Raw genomic sequence first — 18,128 nt, forward strand, 5'->3', positions numbered from 1 at the left:
CATAAAATGTCAAATGCAGAGAGAACTCAATCATCTTTGTTTCATTCTCCCTTCTAAGGAGACGTTCTAAGAAACGCATGCAATATCTCACTTTCTGAAACTCAGCTGTCCAAGAAACTGTTAGGAGACAAGAGGCTCAGGGTAATAAAAAATATCTGACACAAAGTCCAACTCTTTCTGGGCTCCAGTTCAGAGGTTCTTCTGCTCACCATTTTGACAAGCTTATTTATTTCAAAAGGTTATTTAGAAGAAGGTTTACAGGTAGTTTTCAGACAGTAACAAGAGGTGATAGCAGAAAGCAAAAGATTTAGAAAATCAAAAAAACAAATGCAAGAACATAAAAGTGGTGATAGAGCATTGGGTATAGAAGGAAATGTTCCTTTGCTCTCCCTGTTTCCCCAAGGGTTTCACTACATTATGGTACAGAAAACCATGGGTATGATGAACCTTCAGGGATTCCTACAGCAGAGTTTGTGGTCTGAAATATAGTCTGGAAATATTTAAATTCAAATATATGAAACAAAAATTTAACCACAATTTTATCTTTTTAAGGGGTACATTCTCAACTATGTGAGAAACGTACCCAAATTTTCATTGTAGTGGAAAATTAGTATTACTTTAAAAATGTGTGCCTTTTCCCATAGAACCAAAACGACTAAAATCCCAAATACCATCAATGTATGTGTCACCAATTCTTCAAATAGCAATATACATTTTAAGTAGTAGTATTGTATTTTCATCAGCATGATGTAAACTTGGGAGTCGAAATAGTTGGTATGGAAATGAGAGTCCCAGAAAGCTTAGAAGATCCAATGGAAATGCGATCCATGTCTTTCCTTTAATCCCTTCTAATCAGTTTCCATAAGAACCCTATTGGGGGCCTCTGCGGTGGCGCAGCGGTTGAGCGCTGTGTTGTGAAGCTGCCCGCAGCCTCTGCGGCGCCGGTTCGATCCCCGGCTGCTTCCCGGCCACAGGAGGAGGGTCCCGCATGGCGCACACACCTCTCCTGCCGCCCACTGCTCCCCTCAGCAGTGTACTTCGGTCCTTCTGCCTGCTCTGCTCCCCGCTCTGGCTCTGGTGAATTCTCTCACCCTCCCGCACTTCTGACTGCACCCAGTGCTTGTATAAACAAATAAATAAATAAAAACATGCCTCTATTAAAAAAAAAAACAAACCCATATCAGGGAGTGTTTATAGGAAGCAGCTGCATCGATGCTTATAGTCCAGAGTGTGGAATGCAGGTGCCTCACCAGGGCCATCAGTACTAGTGAGACTACTTTCCCTATTAGTGGCAAAATGGGATAAGACCTCATATTTTACAGAATGACTTGTAATTTATGATTCCTAGTAGAAAAACTAGTATTTCAATAGCTGAATACTGAAGTGGGTTCCTTTTCTTTTAAACATCATGACTGATACTGAAATACGTCTTTTGGGAAGGACTCTCGCCCAGCACAGTCTGGACCCTGTTGGGCAGCTGGGTTACTTGCAGCACTTGGTTCAGACCTATGACATCTCATTGGGACACTATACCTTGCCTGCCACAAACCCACTTGCTGCAGGTGACCAAATACAGGAGTGACTCCCCGTGGGTCATTCTACACTGAAAAGTAATGGGATGCTCAAGATGCCTTGTGGGGATCATTAGAAATATGGCTGTTACTCAGAATCCCCTTCTGGAGAGTCCTGAGAACAGCCAATTAATATTCAGTTTCCTGGGAACTGCAAGCTAGAAGTTAGGGCAGAGCAGAGATTCCTTATGGCCATCCTAGACTTTGTCCAGATCAAGAGCCCACAGCAGTTCTGAAGATAATAATGTTTGACCTGGTGAAAACTGGGCCAGGCTGTAGTATACTGTACAGTTATCATCATTAAATCCCTTCCTTCACAAAACATCTCATTTGATGTAATAACATGTCAAATAAACATTAATCTTTTGGTCTCGATATCCCCAGTCAAGTGTCCCATTTGTTTTGTTATAGTTCACGTTAGGTTAAAAAGGAAACACATACACAAAGAAGTCTGTTTTAACCTGAAATAATTTTGTTGATATCTGAATTGCTTCCAGTGGGACATTTGCTTTAAACCACAAGATAGCGTTATCTGGATTAGCAGAGTACAAAATCCCTTCTTGCCCCCCACCCCCAATCAAAACAAAGAAACAAACAAAACCCCAAACCCACAACTCAGCTTCAAATAAGTTTTGAAGAAATGAGACTCTAAATATTTACATATGGGTCAAGAAATAAATCACAAAACTATTTACAAAAATACACAAGCTTATATGCATTAACAATTTACACCAGTTCACAAAAATATTAAAACATAAAAAAACACTATATAAATTAAAGTTAAGAACTTAAAAATATGATCTAAGACTTTCTAGGATGCTTCTCTCATGCAGGTCATGGTTGAAAAATCAGGTTTTGCTACCTTGGAATCTAAACTGTAAAACAACCATCTTTACTCTTTGAACACTAACAGTACTAATCAGAAAAGGAAAAGAAGACCCTCTGTGCACACTGACATTATCTTGCAGTTAAAATATACCATTCCTGACATTTCCGTAACACACAGTACTGAAAATCACATGCCTCTAACCATTTGGAAGTAACTTTCTGACATACTTTTGCTTTCATTCTTATTTCCTTACACATTCTGCTCAGACGAAACTTTGAAGCATACTGAAAATGTTTGACTGGCAGGGCTGGGAACAGAAATATGGACTTTGCAGGCTTCTTTGAAAAGTTTCAAGTTTACATGGGATGAATGTATTGCTGCTTCAAATATGGTAACCTACCCTTCCGTGCTTTCTCACGTAAATGGTCCCTCTTCTCTACAGTTAGTCCTAGAATTTTTCAACCTGACCCTAACTTTGAAAAAATGCTTTGTCATTATATATATTCAGGCCCTATCCTTGGGACCACCCCCCAGGGACTTGCATGTTTAAAAGGAAACCTAGTATAGTAAGCAATAAGGCTCAGATGAAATTTATTAATAAGAAAATGGCACCTCCGGGGCTGTTAGCAAAGGTTCTGGCCAGACTCCAGGGAATTTTTATTTCATCAAACCAAGCTGTGGCATCAACATTTTATCAAAAAGATAAACTCTGGAAAATGACTATGAAAATACCAGTAGAATTAAATTGTAGATTTAATGCATAAGGCGGCTCCATTTCTTTGATCAGAATGCTCCACGTCAACATTTCCAAGAAAGAACATTTGCTTGCTCTTGTGAAGTCACACCCAAGGTGAACTATGCTGAGGTAACCTGGCTCACAGTGATTTGCCATCCAATTTCTACCCTATGAGATTAGAAAGGAAAAGATACAGGCAAAGTGCTTCAAATAACTGAATCCAAGTTAAGGCTGTATCTATGTACGTTACATGAAACAACTCTAGATTTTACCTAAAGTTTGTGTTTCACACTTAACATCTGTAATCTGAGTCATTATTCTGCATTCAAAATATTTACCTGATAATTTCAAACCCAGAGGATATCAAATTACTTTGAGGAACTAACCTTAGTATTTATAAAATAGATTTTGATTCCAGGAGTAATCAAAATGATGACAAATCCACAAATATTAAAATTGGACAGGACTTCTTCAGCCACAAGCTTCTGGGTTCAGTTAAGCCAACAGTAGCTCCTTGTCACACCAGCAACTCTCTCTAATCTCCACGCTGCTGGTTGAGAACCTAAGAGGGTTTGTACAATCTCAAAGGGGCAATGGGCTGCCTACTAGACAAAATATAGTTGTAGTTAAAAAAAAGTTAATTCGAGCTGCAGTCACCACAGATCAAACTCCTGAACACAGCACCCAGGTGCCTGCGTGCTACGAGCCGCAGCCTGTTAGGATTACTGTTATGACGGGATGATGCCCCTTGCGTCTGCACTTTAGTGGAAAGGTCTGTAAGTTTCCAGACCTTTCCCATATCTGTATTTCAAGATTTCTGCCATGGTTTTTATTGAATCCCTCTGATAATTCTGGGGAAACAGAAGAAAACCTTATAGATTTTTTCATATACATAAATGTGTTAAGATTTTTTTTTCTAAATATAAACCTTTGAAAATGCACGCTTAATTTTTTTTAAAAAATTGGCATGAACCCTAATCTTCACACAATTTCACAGCAATAATAGCAGCATGAGTTTTGTCTCATAGAAGATTTCTTCCTTTGCTCTAAATAAAATTACAAGTTTTAAAAAGCTGGAGCAGCAATCATCCAATACACGGAATGAAATTCTCCTAGTGTCTTCTACAAACTGAGTTATTTAAAACATGTGAATGTATGAAACTCAAGTACTATTCAGAGTTATGGAATGAAATGACAACCAAAACTCAATTTGTAAATATAGGACTGCCTTTTTAGTCTGAGGAGGGCTGAGAAACTGAAATGGACTTGGGCGAGAGAGGCGTTTACCCCTAATCAGGAATGCAACTTTCAAAAGAAAGTCTTGGGGATTAAACATGTTTAACATGTCTACAGTATAAAAGCTATACATGACACGCTGGTATAGATGACAATTACAGTGAGACTGTGATCAGAGAGTACAGAGTGAACAACCAGCATGATGATTCCTGAGGACACACGGTAAGCGCCAGAATTCCAACCAGTGAATGGTTGTATACATTTAGTGATTACTCTAAGAATTTTCACCTTACTAACAGATAATTCATAGCTACCGTGAGAATTCCCAGGAAACCTCTATTCTGGTTCACAAAAAGAAATTAACATGTAGATTTGTAATCATGATAAATTGTGTAATTATCTAGTCAAATCATGCTGGTTTTTGACGCTATTTAATTTTTTTTCTAGTGAAAAAAAAGTTGCTGTTGAAGACCATATGGTATGAAATGTTTGCTGGGATTACAACTTGCCAAATAATATTGAGAAAAAAATTAACTGAAGGCAGGCAACACATTAGAAGCACTGACACACCAATTTCACCGACTTCCACCTAAGAAACGTCCTTACTTCTAACTTTAAAAACTCCTTTCTGCAGAGACCTGAGCCTGGTTCACTGAACTGTGAGAGCAAGCATGAAAATAATGTAAAGGGTATGATTCAGTCTGCATCTACATGGTCTGACACTTTATGACGACTCTTCATGTAAAGGCTTAATGATTTTATAACATTGTGAACTGTCAGAAAGACTTATCTGAAGGATCAGGGAGAAGCTGTTCAGATCTAATTTCACTCACAAGACCCTTCAAAGACTGGGAGAATGAAGTGAGAAAACTGAATGTCAATCTGGGCAGACTGCATGGCCACGGAAGGAAACAGAAACACAAGAGAAAGTGCAAAAGCCTGCCAGGAACAGCTGCAAACTGCTCTGAACTAGACAGCAAACACTAAGGACAGAGTTAAATTCAAATTCAGCTAAAGGCGTCCTCAAGCTCTTACAAAGTCGCCCTACGTGGCAAGTATGGCCTGTGACAAATTTCTTCACTAGGTTTTCAACACAGTGCTTTACCATCATTCAGATCTCTTTTAATGACAAAAATGACACAGTCTATAGATGAAAGAGGTGGTAATGAAGCAGGGAAGGGAGGAAAAGAGTGGTGATTTATTTTTCTTCATATTTTTTAATGTGGTCAGGGGTTTTGTAGCTTTTTTTTTTTACTCTTTTTGGTTATTGAAAAAAATAGAACAGTCCACTGTCCAGCAGAGGCTGCTTCAACTCTATTGCTCCCAGGGCTCATTCTGCATGGATCTGTGTTTCGGGATGCTGCAAGGCCAACTCTGTGGGCAGGAAGGCCCCCTGACCCAAAGCTGTGGCATATGTCCTGTTCTGTGGATGGGGAAAGCCAGAGGGCACATATGTCCCCATTGCTGCTGCTCCAAAGCCTCCTCGCTGGTGCTGGTGCTGGGGCGGGGAGTGGTACCCCTCCAGGTTGTCATACTGGGACATGACAGTCACACTGCTCTGACGCTTGCCATGTGTTTGGTATTGGTACAGCATACTGGGGTCTCTCTCCACGTTCTGGGGATGATGGAGTTTCAGGCTATGACTCCTCTCTGGTTTAGGGGGTGGGATTATTGACTGAGTGAGGTGTTCCTCCTCCTTGTAGCAGTCTCTGGAGTGCTTCTCTGGGGCAGGAGGCTGCCTAGCCCGAGGCCTCTCCAGCTCTTTGGAGAGCCGTGCCTCTTTATGGTTCAGTCTTAAAGACTCCTGCCCTGATGTGACATATTTCCCTCCAGAGTTATGGTAGCTGACTGGCTCAGAAGTGTCTGGAATCCCTTTGGGCCCATAATCAAATTGGCCAGCTCCCTGGGGGTAAGGTGGCCCATTTTTTGATTCACACAGCTGCCTATGGCTTGCTTCCTGATGTGCCCTGTGCTCAGGGAGACTACAACCCATGTCATGAAGCTTCCTGTTCCTGAGGCTGCTTTGCTTCTGAGGGAGGGATGGTTTTTCTGGCTGTCCATTGCCATATCCCCCGTGTTGGTGGGTTCTATCAAACTCTGGCTCTGGGTGCTTCCTATAGAAGCGGTCATCTCCCTCGGGACTGATGGCCTTGGCTGGGTGCCGCCCCTCCTTTCCCTCTGCCACTGACAGGAGTCCAGTTTTCCCAGGATCTGATTTACTACGCAGGTGGATGACATAGATCCCACCCAAGTCGTCTTGCACAGCTGGGGTCATGTTGTCATACTGAGACATAACTGGCCCTTTCACCTTCTGCCGAGCACGGCTCTCTCTCCGGATGGACTGCATGCGGTACTTTTCCATGTCCTCCAGATCCCATGAGGTGTAAGTGTGCTTGACATCAGCAGTTGGAGGCATGTTGAGTACATTATGGTCATTACCAGAGAAATACCCAGTCATGTTGGCCCTGGGACGTGGGGGCAAACCAGTGTAACTGTACAAGTTCTTCCCTTGCAACCTCGGATTGTAGAAAGCAAAATCACGATTGGGCAGGCGGTGAAGGGGCCTCAGCTGTACTGTGCCATAGGCATCCACGTCACACAGGGCTCCATCTGGACTGTAATAGGAACCAGAAGAACTGGAATATGGGCTATACCGGTAGTGGACCCGACCATTCTCGAAGTAAGGCTGAAGCTGGGTTACGTGATAATCCGAGCGGGCCTGGGAGGACTGATATGGCTTATACTGGTACAGGGGTCTTGGGCAATAGGCTGGTTCATCATCTGGGGGAACTTCTGTCCGTGAAATGGGAACAGAGCGAATCATGGAAGATGGAGGGGCATGGAGAGACTGCACCCTCCGGATGGTGGGGTACGGAGGGATATCTTCAGGGTAACAAGCACTCCTGATGGAGGAAGTCAGCGAAGACACATACTCAACCCGGCTGCATGGCTTGGAGTGGTGTCCAGATGCATTTCTTCCCGGGGCCACGTAGGTGTTATAGCGGGGACCCATGGAGGCTGGTGGCTCGGATCTGGAACCATATACTTGGTGTTGATCCAATTTATTGTGATGTGGAGGTACACTCTGGGGGCGGTACTGGCAGTTTGGAGTCATACTGAAATGCACACAGTTTTCTGGACCAAAGGGCTCAGTGGTGAAATCAGGCCTAACAAAGGTAGAATAGGCCATTTTTTGCGAAGCATGCTTAGGCTGTGGGACAGGAAGAGGTAAAGGCAAAAGATCATCCACAGAGGCCGAGGGAGCCGTGACAAAGGGAAGGAAACCGGAGCTGCCTGTGGCATCTGCGCTGTTAGAGTGCATGGCGGCAGCAATTTTACTCTCCAGTGTCCTGGTAGGGGGGACTGGCGCGCTGAAGCCGCAGGAGGAGTATACAGGGACAGACTCGGCACGCAGGTGCAGCGGCGGGGCCCTGGCACCTTCCCGCACCTTCTCAGGAAGGCCTGGCTGGATAGCAGGAGCAGAGATTGGACACTGAGCAGCCAGACTACCATCACCGACGAGGACAGCCGCAGGGTCATGCATGGCTCTGGGTTCAGGTGGCCTCTCTGGAGCTGGGACTCCTGCTTGAACCTGCTGAAAGATGATAATATACTTGTTTTTGTGCTCCCCTCTATGGGCTCAAACACTGTTTAAATCTGTCACTTATAAGCTGAGGCTGTGGGTCGCAACTTGAACTTCCCCAAGCCATGTGCTGCAGTGGACAGGCCGGAAGGCCAACCTGTCCCACTGTCAGTATAGCACTGTGCAGCGACAACCATTACCATCTCTGGAGAATGGTTCTAATTTAGGACATGTTTTACACGTGAGATGAGATTGCCTATGGCATTATCTTACCAGATGTTATCTTAAATCAAATACCAGTCAAGTTTAAACACATATACCCAGATTATCTGTCTACTTTAGTGTCACCACCATTTTGTTAAAAATAATAAATATAGGAGCCTCCCTGGTGGTGCAAGGGGTTAAGACTCAATCTTTGAAGCTGTCCTCAGCCACTGCAGCATGAGTTCTATCCCCGGCCAGGGAGGTGACCCACATGGTGCAGCAGACCTCTCCTGACTGGCCCACTGCTCACTTCAGCAGTGTATTTCAGTCAATCTGCCTGTTCTGCTCCCCACTCTGTCTCTGGTTAATCCTCTCACCCCCCAAAACTCTGGCCTGTACCCCAGTTCTTGTATGTATAGATATAAAATCTTTAAAAAAAATAGTAACTACATCTGGAGTGAAATTTGAAGAGACTCATAGCTGAGCCTCAAAATCTAAAGAAAGGTAATAAAAAGACTTGCTTAGAGTGCATTAAAATGAGTCAGTTGCTGTATGTCCCCCACCTTCTATTCCACCCTGCTGTGAGGCACCAAAGTTCAAACTTGATCCACGTGGCAACACTGCAAGATGTTATTCTTTTTTTTTTTTTTAAAGATTTATTTATTTATACAAGCACTGGGGTATAGGCCAGAGGCGCGGGAGGATGAGAGAATGCACCAGAGACAAAGCAGGGAGCAGAACAGGCAGAATGACCGCAATATACTGCTGAGGGGAGCAGCGGGAGAGACAGGAGAGGTCTGCTGCGCCATGTGGGAATCTCCCTGGAGGTCCAGGAATCGAACTGGCACTGCAGAGGCTGTGGATAGCTTCACAGCACTGCACTCAACCCATGCGCCACCAGGGAGGCCCTACAAGATGCTATTCTTGAGGAGCAACTACTTGAAACAGAAGCTTTTACTAAATACTAGATATTGAAGTCCTTTTAGTTCAAGGTGGCCACAAAAAAAGGGTGCTTTTTTAAAATACAAGAAAATTAGGAAGAAACCCTAGCTTTGTGCAAAATTCTTCTCACTGGTGCTTACCTATTTTGGTCAATGTTGAGAAAATAACAGAAAGTCCCAATGCGTTATAATCTCCTACACTTTTAAAAAGCCTGCAAGGCAGAAAGTCCTACAAGTATTTAGAGAATAAAGCACCTTCATCATGCAGTGTGTAACCAGCAGAAGGTGCTTAAATGACTTGCCCAAGGTCACAATGAGTCAGTGAGGAATTAAGGAAAAAAACAACTATGAAACCCTGATACATAAAGCTCAGCTTGACTCATTTTATCATGATCTCTTTGGATGACTATGAAGAAACCACAAGTATGTTTTAGAAGAAAAAGGAGCAGGCAGACCCCAACTATAGTTCTCAAGTAATTGCTCCTTTCTCATGGGGAAAAAAAAAAACAAAAAAAAACAGCATCAAGGTAATAGCAGATTCCAAGCTCAAGTGTGAAATGGTTCCTGTAAACCTGCCACAGGACTTAAAATAAATGTTTTATCTGACTCAAAGAAAATAATGCACCCTGCGGAAAAGTGACATACCTTTGGAAAAAGTACATTTCATCTCGCAGACTTCCTCTCCTACTTACCTTGTGGGAATTAGTTAATTCTATATTGCTTGCTGCTTGTACCTGCCCCACGACCTGTAGCTGCTCTGCTGATCTCTGGGAAGGAGGCGGGGGAAGGGGACGATTAGTTCTATGAGTACGCTGAAGGGTGGCAGCAGCAAAGTCCGCTGCGGTGGATTGTTCCACCAAGTCCCAGTTGGCTTCCCTGGCGCTTATTTCAGCTGCTGCTGGAGTAGCTGTCATGTAAGCTGTGGTGGCTGTGCTGGTATTCTCTTCAGGGGACCCAGAAGGAGGGTAGACTTTGTCACGAGGCAAATTAGAAGGTGTGAGAGATTTGTCTGCAAGTTCTGAAGGGTGCTGGGACTTTTCCACACTTGCACCAAGGTAAGAAGGAGGCTCCTCTTCACTGAAGAAATGAAGCTGACACTGGTCCTGATCCGCAAAGGAGACCGTTGGCATACTGGTCCTCCCTGGCTGGTCTTCAGAGAAATTTATGAGATCATCAGACTTAGAGTCTATCAAAGGAACTGAAGTGATTCTGGTCTTTTCTGGGTCTCTGGATAAATAGGTTCGATGTGGCTGAGTCCCTGGTAAGTCTGCCTGGTGGAGTTGCTCCCCAGATTCAGTTGCTTTGGAATTGGTGTGATCCTCCATGGCTGCTGCATCTGGCACAGGCTGGTCACAGTTCCCAGATGCATTGTTCTGGAGGTGTAATGGTGCGGCTGGCCTATCAGTTTGGAAACAGGCTCTATCTAGAGTAACACTAGAGTAGGAACTAGGTGGTTTGTCTTCAACTGTAGTTACTGCTATGTCTCCATAGTTTGTATAAGCAGCCTGGGAAGTCCCTGGTCTCTTCAGTGACTGAGTTGAGGCTTGCTGCGCAGACTCAGCTAATGCTAGCGCCAGTAGGCGGGCAACATTTTTCGGAGGCGGTGGTGGTGGGATAATAGAGACTGAACTGACGGGAACGGAATCCTGAGGGGGGTCATGGGTAACTGCTCCTGGTGGGAAATTGGGAAAAAAAATGAGAGTGAAAAGGTAGCTTTTGTTATCCTATACGGAAAGCCAAACACTCCCCATTTTGATCACTAAAAAATAGGTGCCTTCCACATTTCAAAATGACAATCCACGATCTTCTATCCCACATGCAAATGCTGTAGAAAACACATCTGGTTCAGAAGGAAATGTAAAACAAAGAATGTTTAAAGACTGCAATCTCCTCTTGAATTGCCACAGAGATGGGGGGAAAAAGCAGGTCCCTCATCTGGCTCAGAAAAGACTGCTTAGAAAACAAGCTTCAAGTGCTTGCAGACTGTTATTAGTTTTTACATTTGATGGTGCAGGCTGGCTGGTTAACTTGTAAGGCTATAATACAGATATTTTATTAGAAAAGAAATCAAGAGCTACGAAGTTGTGCAAAAATTATCCACGAATTCTGACCGTCCAAAAAGGTAAGGGGACTTTATGAAGGTCTGAAGCAGGACTACTGGCCCTTTGGGGGACTTTTGTTTGATTGCTTTTAATTAGGGCTTTGAGCCATCAGCACCAAACAGAGAAACTTTCTCTTTGATTAAAGGCTAGCTGTGGAGCAAATTTCTCTCTTAAAAGGCACGGATGGCACACAGGATTGAAGAGCCCTCTTATCTTAAACAAAGAATGGAGGAAAACAAATGGTACCTGTCTGAGTCTGTCCAGAAGGTATAGCCTTACTCTGACTGCTGGAGACGACCTGCTCCTCCTTCCCTGGCGACTCTACTTCTACAGCAGCCACCTGGTCCAGGGGCTGGACTTCAGACTCACATTCTGCTTGAGTCTCATTCTCATTTATTTTCATCTTCACTACTTGGGTAGGAGATCTATTTGTGACATCACTTTCTTCAATACTTTTGTTCCAGGTTGGAGAAGGTGGATTCTGAGCTGCTGTGTTTGAAATTGTACCCATGACTTCTGATACCCTCGTGGGAAGGGTCACTGAAATTGGCTCAGAGATGTTCATAGAAGGTGATTTGCTTAATTTACGTCCAATCTTTGGAGAGAAAGCATAGACAACCTTTTCAGTGAATGAGGCTGGCTTAGATGATTTCTCTTCATTTGGGCTCAAGTCCAGGGTAAAGAATGGACTCAACTTCTCCTGAAGAGGAGAGACAGGTTCAGAACTTGCAGTGCTTCCTGGAGTCTGCGACTGGTTACCACTTGCTTCTGCATCCTTTATACTGGTACTTGTTTTATCCTTGGAGTATCCTAAGGAATCTAAAAAGGAAGCACCACTCTCCAGACATTCTGATTCGGCCTTAGGAGGACTACACTGAAATGACATTGGATCGAAATCCAGGCTGGCTACTCCAATGTCTGGTGGGCTCAAATCCACATCCTCAGCCGAATGAGGAGACATCAGAGCTGGAATATGGAGCAGCCCTACTTCCTCCTCACTTTCATTGTCATGGGGCAGATTATCATAGGAATTACAGCGATTCCCCAACATTTCTCCATTAAAAGAGGCACTCAATGCATCACTGCTAGATCTGGGTCTTCTGGGTCGGAACAGCTTGGAATCACCTGGTAAAAATGGATAACAGTATCAAAGTGTGAATGTCATAGGATACATAATACCATGATAAGCCACCTACTTGGTATAGCAGAAATGTACAGGGTAAGAAAATGTTACTTCTTATTTTATTTCTGGTAATTGTCTCTTGGGTTGCACAGATAAAACTACCAAACTAAAAGTGAAATGAAAAACACATGTGATGTAATTAGAGGTCGAAGGCAGAATGGAACAGTTTCAACAGGGAAAAGGATTGAGAGCGCGTGGATTCTATTACAAGCACTGACTCTTATTGTGACTTTGGGCAAGTTTTCATTTCTTTGTGTGCTATTTTATCGCATGACTTATGAGATAGAATTTATCACTTTAAATGTTTTGGATAAATGACAGAGGAGATTTTTTTTTGGTGGGGAAAATCCTCATAACATCCCAGTTTCAAAATAATTGAACTTAATTTAAAAGCTCTACAATTTCATCAAGTGTTTTCATATAGTTAAGATTCTTTTCAGATACTTTAACAAAAATGATTTATTGCTTTCTTTAATAAGAACAGGCTTTAAGTTTCTCAGGAGAAGTTCTCAAGAGTGGCAAAGTATCACACAATTTAGGATATTGCTGCATACCCAATTGGTAAGAGTCCTCCATCTCCTCTTTCTACTACAATGACTGGAAGTGCCACAGTGAAAATGTACTATAAAAAGGCAATAAGGAATTGTCTTAACATAAATATTATTCACTAGTATGTTGACCACTTATAAAATTAATCCCTACCTAAACAATTTTTTCTGGTTAATACTACGGTCTACCCAGGCCACTGCATCATTTTTGTGAAACATTCTCTCTGCAGTAAAATGGAAAATCAAGAAAAAAAACTCTAAGAGATCAGTCACCCAAGCACGGGATTTCTTGGATCACATCAGACAGACCCCCCGCTAGTCAATGAGGAGCTGGCAGTTAGTTAGATAAGTTAATAAACAAGATGATGATACTCCATGATACTGAAAAAGAGTATGGTCTGAATATAGACAGATTAATCTAGACAGTATCATATTAAAACATTAATGGACAAAGCTAAACTGATGCCAGTATCCTTGGGAAATGACAGTCTACAGCCCACTCATCAAGCATATATTTATAAAATATTCTCAATTGTTGTGTTCTTTTATGAAATATAGATTAAAACAATTGATGCTTTTAGTCTTACCATCAACTGCATGGAGAGAAGTAAGAGACTCTTCACTTTTAGCTGAGCGGAGGGTTCCTTCTGCCCTGCCACCTGAAGAATCAAAACCAAATAGTATGAAACTGTATTCAGTATTACATATGTAGGGAAAGAAACAATATTTTCTCCATACTTATTTTAACTTCCATTAGCTAACAGTTACCTTCCATTTAGTATCATATTATATAACACATTGTATTGTTCTTAGTTTCTGAAAAGAAAAACCTCTTTTTTAAAGAATTATGAACTTGAGAACAGAGGTGAATTAAGAACGCCTATCCTTTTTGTTTCCTGAGGAGCACTATGATGCAGGCCTCCCCTGCTAGCTGAAAGGAGAATGTTCCTATTTCTATAATTCAATTGGTTTTTTTTACATCAGAGAACTCTATCCCCATTAGTGGATGTGGATTTTTTTTTTCTCATTCGCAGAATCAAAAAATAATTTACCATATCATACCAGATAGGAATATTCTATTCCAACAGGTGGGGATAACCTGTATTTGAAGATGATTTAACTTCCATACTGCATATTGGCATTTAAGTCGAATGACTAGTGTTCTTTTAAGTAGGATGCAGAGAGAAGGCTGTGTGAAAAGGGAGACAAAAATTATAGGGACACCACTAGTCAAGGATTATCAGGAATCTCCAAAAACCGAAAGAAACAAGAATTCTTCCCTGAATCGTTTAGAGGGGACACAGCCCTGCTGACATCTTGATTTCAAATTTTAGACTCCAGAACAGCGAGGAAATAAATGCTCTGTTGTTTTTAGCCACAGCTTGTCTCAAGTTGTTATGGTAGCCCCTGGAAACTAACACTGAATTATTCGCCAAACCTCATCTATTACCTATCTTCATCCTCTTTCATTTTTGGCAAAGTCTATGACTACTGCCACATTCTTTAAAAAACCCTCCTCTGTTCTTTCTGATGATAGCACTCATCTCTTTTGTTCTCTGCTGATCTTTCTAACCATTTCTTCTCATAACAACTTCTCCTTTTCCAATCCTTTAAATGCTGCTTTTTCTCCAGGATTCAGCCCCCAACCTACTTCTCTTAATCTACCACTAGAGTTTTCACCCTTGGGTATATGCTGATGACTTTCCATCTGTATTTCCCATTATATTAAGCCCCCTTATTGTTTCCAGACCCGTACTACTAATCATCTCTTGGGCATGTCCAGCTCACTAAGTCCAAAATAAATATATTACTTTTCTTCTCAAACCTGCTACTCCCTATAGGAATAATGGCATTCCATCAAATCCTGAAAATCCTTTTCCCCCCTCATTGTCATGATCATTTGGAAACCCAGTCCTGTAGATTCTGCTCCCTAGAGATCACTCCTATTACCCACTGCCACTGCTGATTCCAGGCCCTCGGTTTTTTTTTTTTGTACAACTGTAACTGTCTCTGAATTTATTATTCTTTTCCCATACATCCCTGCACTGCTGCCACAGTCATCTTTCTTAAATTCAAATCTGCTCATGTTACATACTGAAGCCATTCAATAACGACTCCAGAATGTGAGAAAAGACAAAACTCTTTGGAATACATACAAGTTCTCTACTGATCTGAACTGCTTTTTGTACCACACTACCCAAACACAAATTCTTATGGTTACCTGTTTCACATACAATCACACATTTTGCTCTGATTTCCTCTTTTTCAGTCCCTTGTTGAACAGATGAATGCTTACTAGGGCTCCAAATCCAAATAAAAGGCTGTGTTCTCTGACCACAAGATATCCCCTCTCCCCACATAAACTGACAATTCCTACCATAAATACCTACATAAGCCTCTATTTCAATAGCAATGATTACGCATGAACTTGTTTTCTTACACACATAATTTCTCAAGTAGATTCTAAGGCAGGGGCAGATTCTGCTATCAAAAAATCCAGCACATGCTTAGTATTTGATTGCAAACTGACTGAACCTTACCTGAGAAGAAAGCACTACCTTTCCTAGACTAAGAAACTGTTAGTAGCAATAGAACAGGGATTTTAAACTATTTTTCAAAGAGCTTTTAAAAGTGGATAAATTTATTTGAGCCAATAAGATATTCTCGTCAATGAGTCATCTAGTACAAAGAAGGTTTCTTTGTTTTTAAGAGCTATAAACTGGAAAGGCATGTTGAAACATGGTTCTTTTTAATTTAATCTATAGAAATATAGATCAGGGTCAAGGTTTTTTTTTTTTTAAACAATTCTTTTTTTTTTTTTTTTTTTTTAAGATTTATTTATTTATTTATACAAGCACTGGGTACAGTCAGAAATGCGAGAGGGTGAGAGAATTCACCAGAACCAGAGCAGGGAGCAGAGCAGGCAGAAGGACCGAAGTACACTGCTGAGGGGAGCAGCGGGCGGCAGGAGAGGTCTGCGCGCCATGCGGGACCCTCCTCTGGTGGCCGGGGAGCAGCCGTGGATCGAACCGGCGCTGCAGAGGCTGCGGGCAGCTTCGCAACCCAGCGCTCAACCACTGCGCCACCTGGGAGGCCCAGGGTCAAGGGTTGTTAAGCACAGCACTATGAAGCTATCCGCAGCCACTGCAGCACGAGTTCAAGTCCTAGCCAGGGAGCTAACCCACATGGCTCAGCAGACCTCTCCTGACGCACCCGCTGCTCCCCTCAGCAGTGTTATTTCAGTAGATCAGCCTGTTCTGTTCCCCACTCTGTCTCTGGTGAATCCTCTCACGCCTCTACATCTCTGGCCTATACCCCAGTTCTTGTATGCATAAATAAATAAATCTTTAAAAAAAAGATTAATAAATGTAAACACCACAGCAGTTGTTTTTTATTACCAACAACATACATACCATGTTACAAATATTTTGTGAATGCCTAACCACATTCTCACTGTGTATATAGCTTAAGTTTCAATAAGAAATCGGGCATAATCAACACATTCACGGATAATTTATGTATCTGGGAATAAAGAGTTGGTAAAAGAAGACAACCCACATGTGGCAGCACACAGCATACTGAAGCATGTGACAACATAGGAGCACGAGGCCAGAGAGTAAGAGGCAGCCTCAGGGCAGGGCCAGACGTGCGAACCGCGTATGCCAATCCCCGCACTGTGGATCGCAGGCCAGGTGAATGGGCACAGACCTTTCAGAGCCATGGCTTTCATCTCAGAGGGTTCACTTTCATTACGCTGCAGCTTCCGTTTAGAAACCGACGATGATTTCCCCAAGTTGAAAAAGGAACGCCAGCTGCCCACAGGAGATTTCTTCATTTTGTTTTGAGGCCTCCTCCTATGAAGGAGAAAAGAATCTCCATAAAGATATCCAAGGGGTTATGAGCATGTCTAACAACTTCATGTGATGCTGATGCTGCTGGCTGGAAGGTCACACTGGGAGACACACTAGTCTATTCTAGACTTAACGTGGAGCTGATGTCAGACAAGTCATTATCCATTCGTTACTTTCTGAACAGGTTGTTCCCACAGTTTATTTCTAAAGAAATTTCTAAACAATATATCTCAGACAGAAAAATCACACCCTCTATCATGGAAATGTATCATTTTCCTAACAACTTTCCCTGTACAATTGAGTTTATTCTTCTTTGAAAGGATATGCTCTTATATCCCTTTTTGAGAATCATTTTTCTCATTCCTTGTGAAGTATCTTCTATAATCAAAGAAACAGGTTTTTCTGGGACTTGCCTAGCCAGAGTCAGTGTAGAATAATAAAACTCAAAAAGTAAAAGAAAACAACACATGAGAGTCATATTGTTAATTAAGGAGGATTTAATGATTTTTACCTTTCAAGTGGGAACTCAATTATGGTATGAAATTTTCCCTGAAGTGCAGCAGGTCCTTCTCCTACTTCTATGTATTTATTTTCAGTCATGATTGGAGAATTGACCTGAGCTTGTGTTCGTGCCTGGGCTTCCTCCAATGTCAGCAGCTTTGTAGATGGAGAGGGAACCAGCAGGGACTTGGGTCTTGCTAGAGAAACTTAAGAAGAAAAACAACAAATACAGTCAAATTTTGGGGCATGCAGGAAAAATATAAATACAGATATGTGAGTGAGCATTTATCAATCTGTTTATCCACCTGTCTGGGTTATTTTAAAATTTTTCACTATGTTTTCAAATGGCAAAAATAATAGTACTTAGCCATTATACTAAAAACAGCACAGTATTGGAACAAAAACAGGCACACAGGCCAATGGAATCAAAAGCTTGGAAACAAAACCACACATATATGGTCAACTACTCTTGGACAAAGGAGCAAAGAATATATACTGGAACAAGAAAAGCCTCTTCAATAAATTGTGTTTAGAGAACTGGACTGCCACATGCTAAAGAATAAAACTAGACTACTATCTCACACCATACACAAAAACCAACTCAAAATGGACTAAAAACTTAAATGTAATACTTGACACCATAAAATACATAGAAGAGAACATTGGTAAAATATGATATAAATCTCAGAAACATTTTTTGAGGATTCACCTCCAGAATCAAGGAGAAAATATACAGCTGGGACCACATCAGACTAAATAGCTTATGTACAGCACAAGAGACGGTAATCTAAAGGAAGAGACAACCTACTGAACGGGAGAAATCATACAACAGATAAAGGATTG

General features: G+C 42.0%; 1 protein-coding gene across 7 annotated transcripts in view; it reads right to left on the reverse strand.

Moving 5' to 3' along the window:
- Positions 1-1,076: 1,076 nt before the first annotated feature.
- The window catches only part of ARHGAP32 (Rho GTPase activating protein 32), a 197,208-nt gene continuing 180,156 nt past the window's right edge, over positions 1,077-18,128 (reverse strand). For 4 of the 7 annotated variants that reach the window (XM_037505619.2, XM_054693201.1, XM_054693203.1 and 1 more), the window contains 6 exons: positions 17,296-17,491; positions 16,642-16,787; positions 13,521-13,592; positions 11,449-12,327; positions 9,793-10,772; positions 1,077-7,967 (listed from right to left, as the gene is read on the reverse strand). In XM_037505619.2, the coding sequence (XP_037361516.2) occupies positions 5,703-7,967; positions 9,793-10,772; positions 11,449-12,327; positions 13,521-13,592; positions 16,642-16,787; positions 17,296-17,491 (4,538 nt within the window). In that variant the 3' untranslated portion in view covers positions 1,077-5,702. The remainder of the gene's footprint in view (positions 7,968-9,792; positions 10,773-11,448; positions 12,328-13,520; positions 13,593-16,641; positions 16,788-17,295; positions 17,492-18,128) is intronic. The other 3 variants (XM_037505620.2, XM_037505624.2, XM_037505623.2) reach the window with 1 other exon arrangement.

This window comes from Talpa occidentalis, unplaced genomic scaffold (assembly GCF_014898055.3).
Source record: "Talpa occidentalis isolate TD23 unplaced genomic scaffold, MPIMG_talOcc4v2.1 talOcc4.12, whole genome shotgun sequence".
NCBI classification, from domain to species: domain Eukaryota; kingdom Metazoa; phylum Chordata; class Mammalia; order Eulipotyphla; family Talpidae; genus Talpa; species Talpa occidentalis.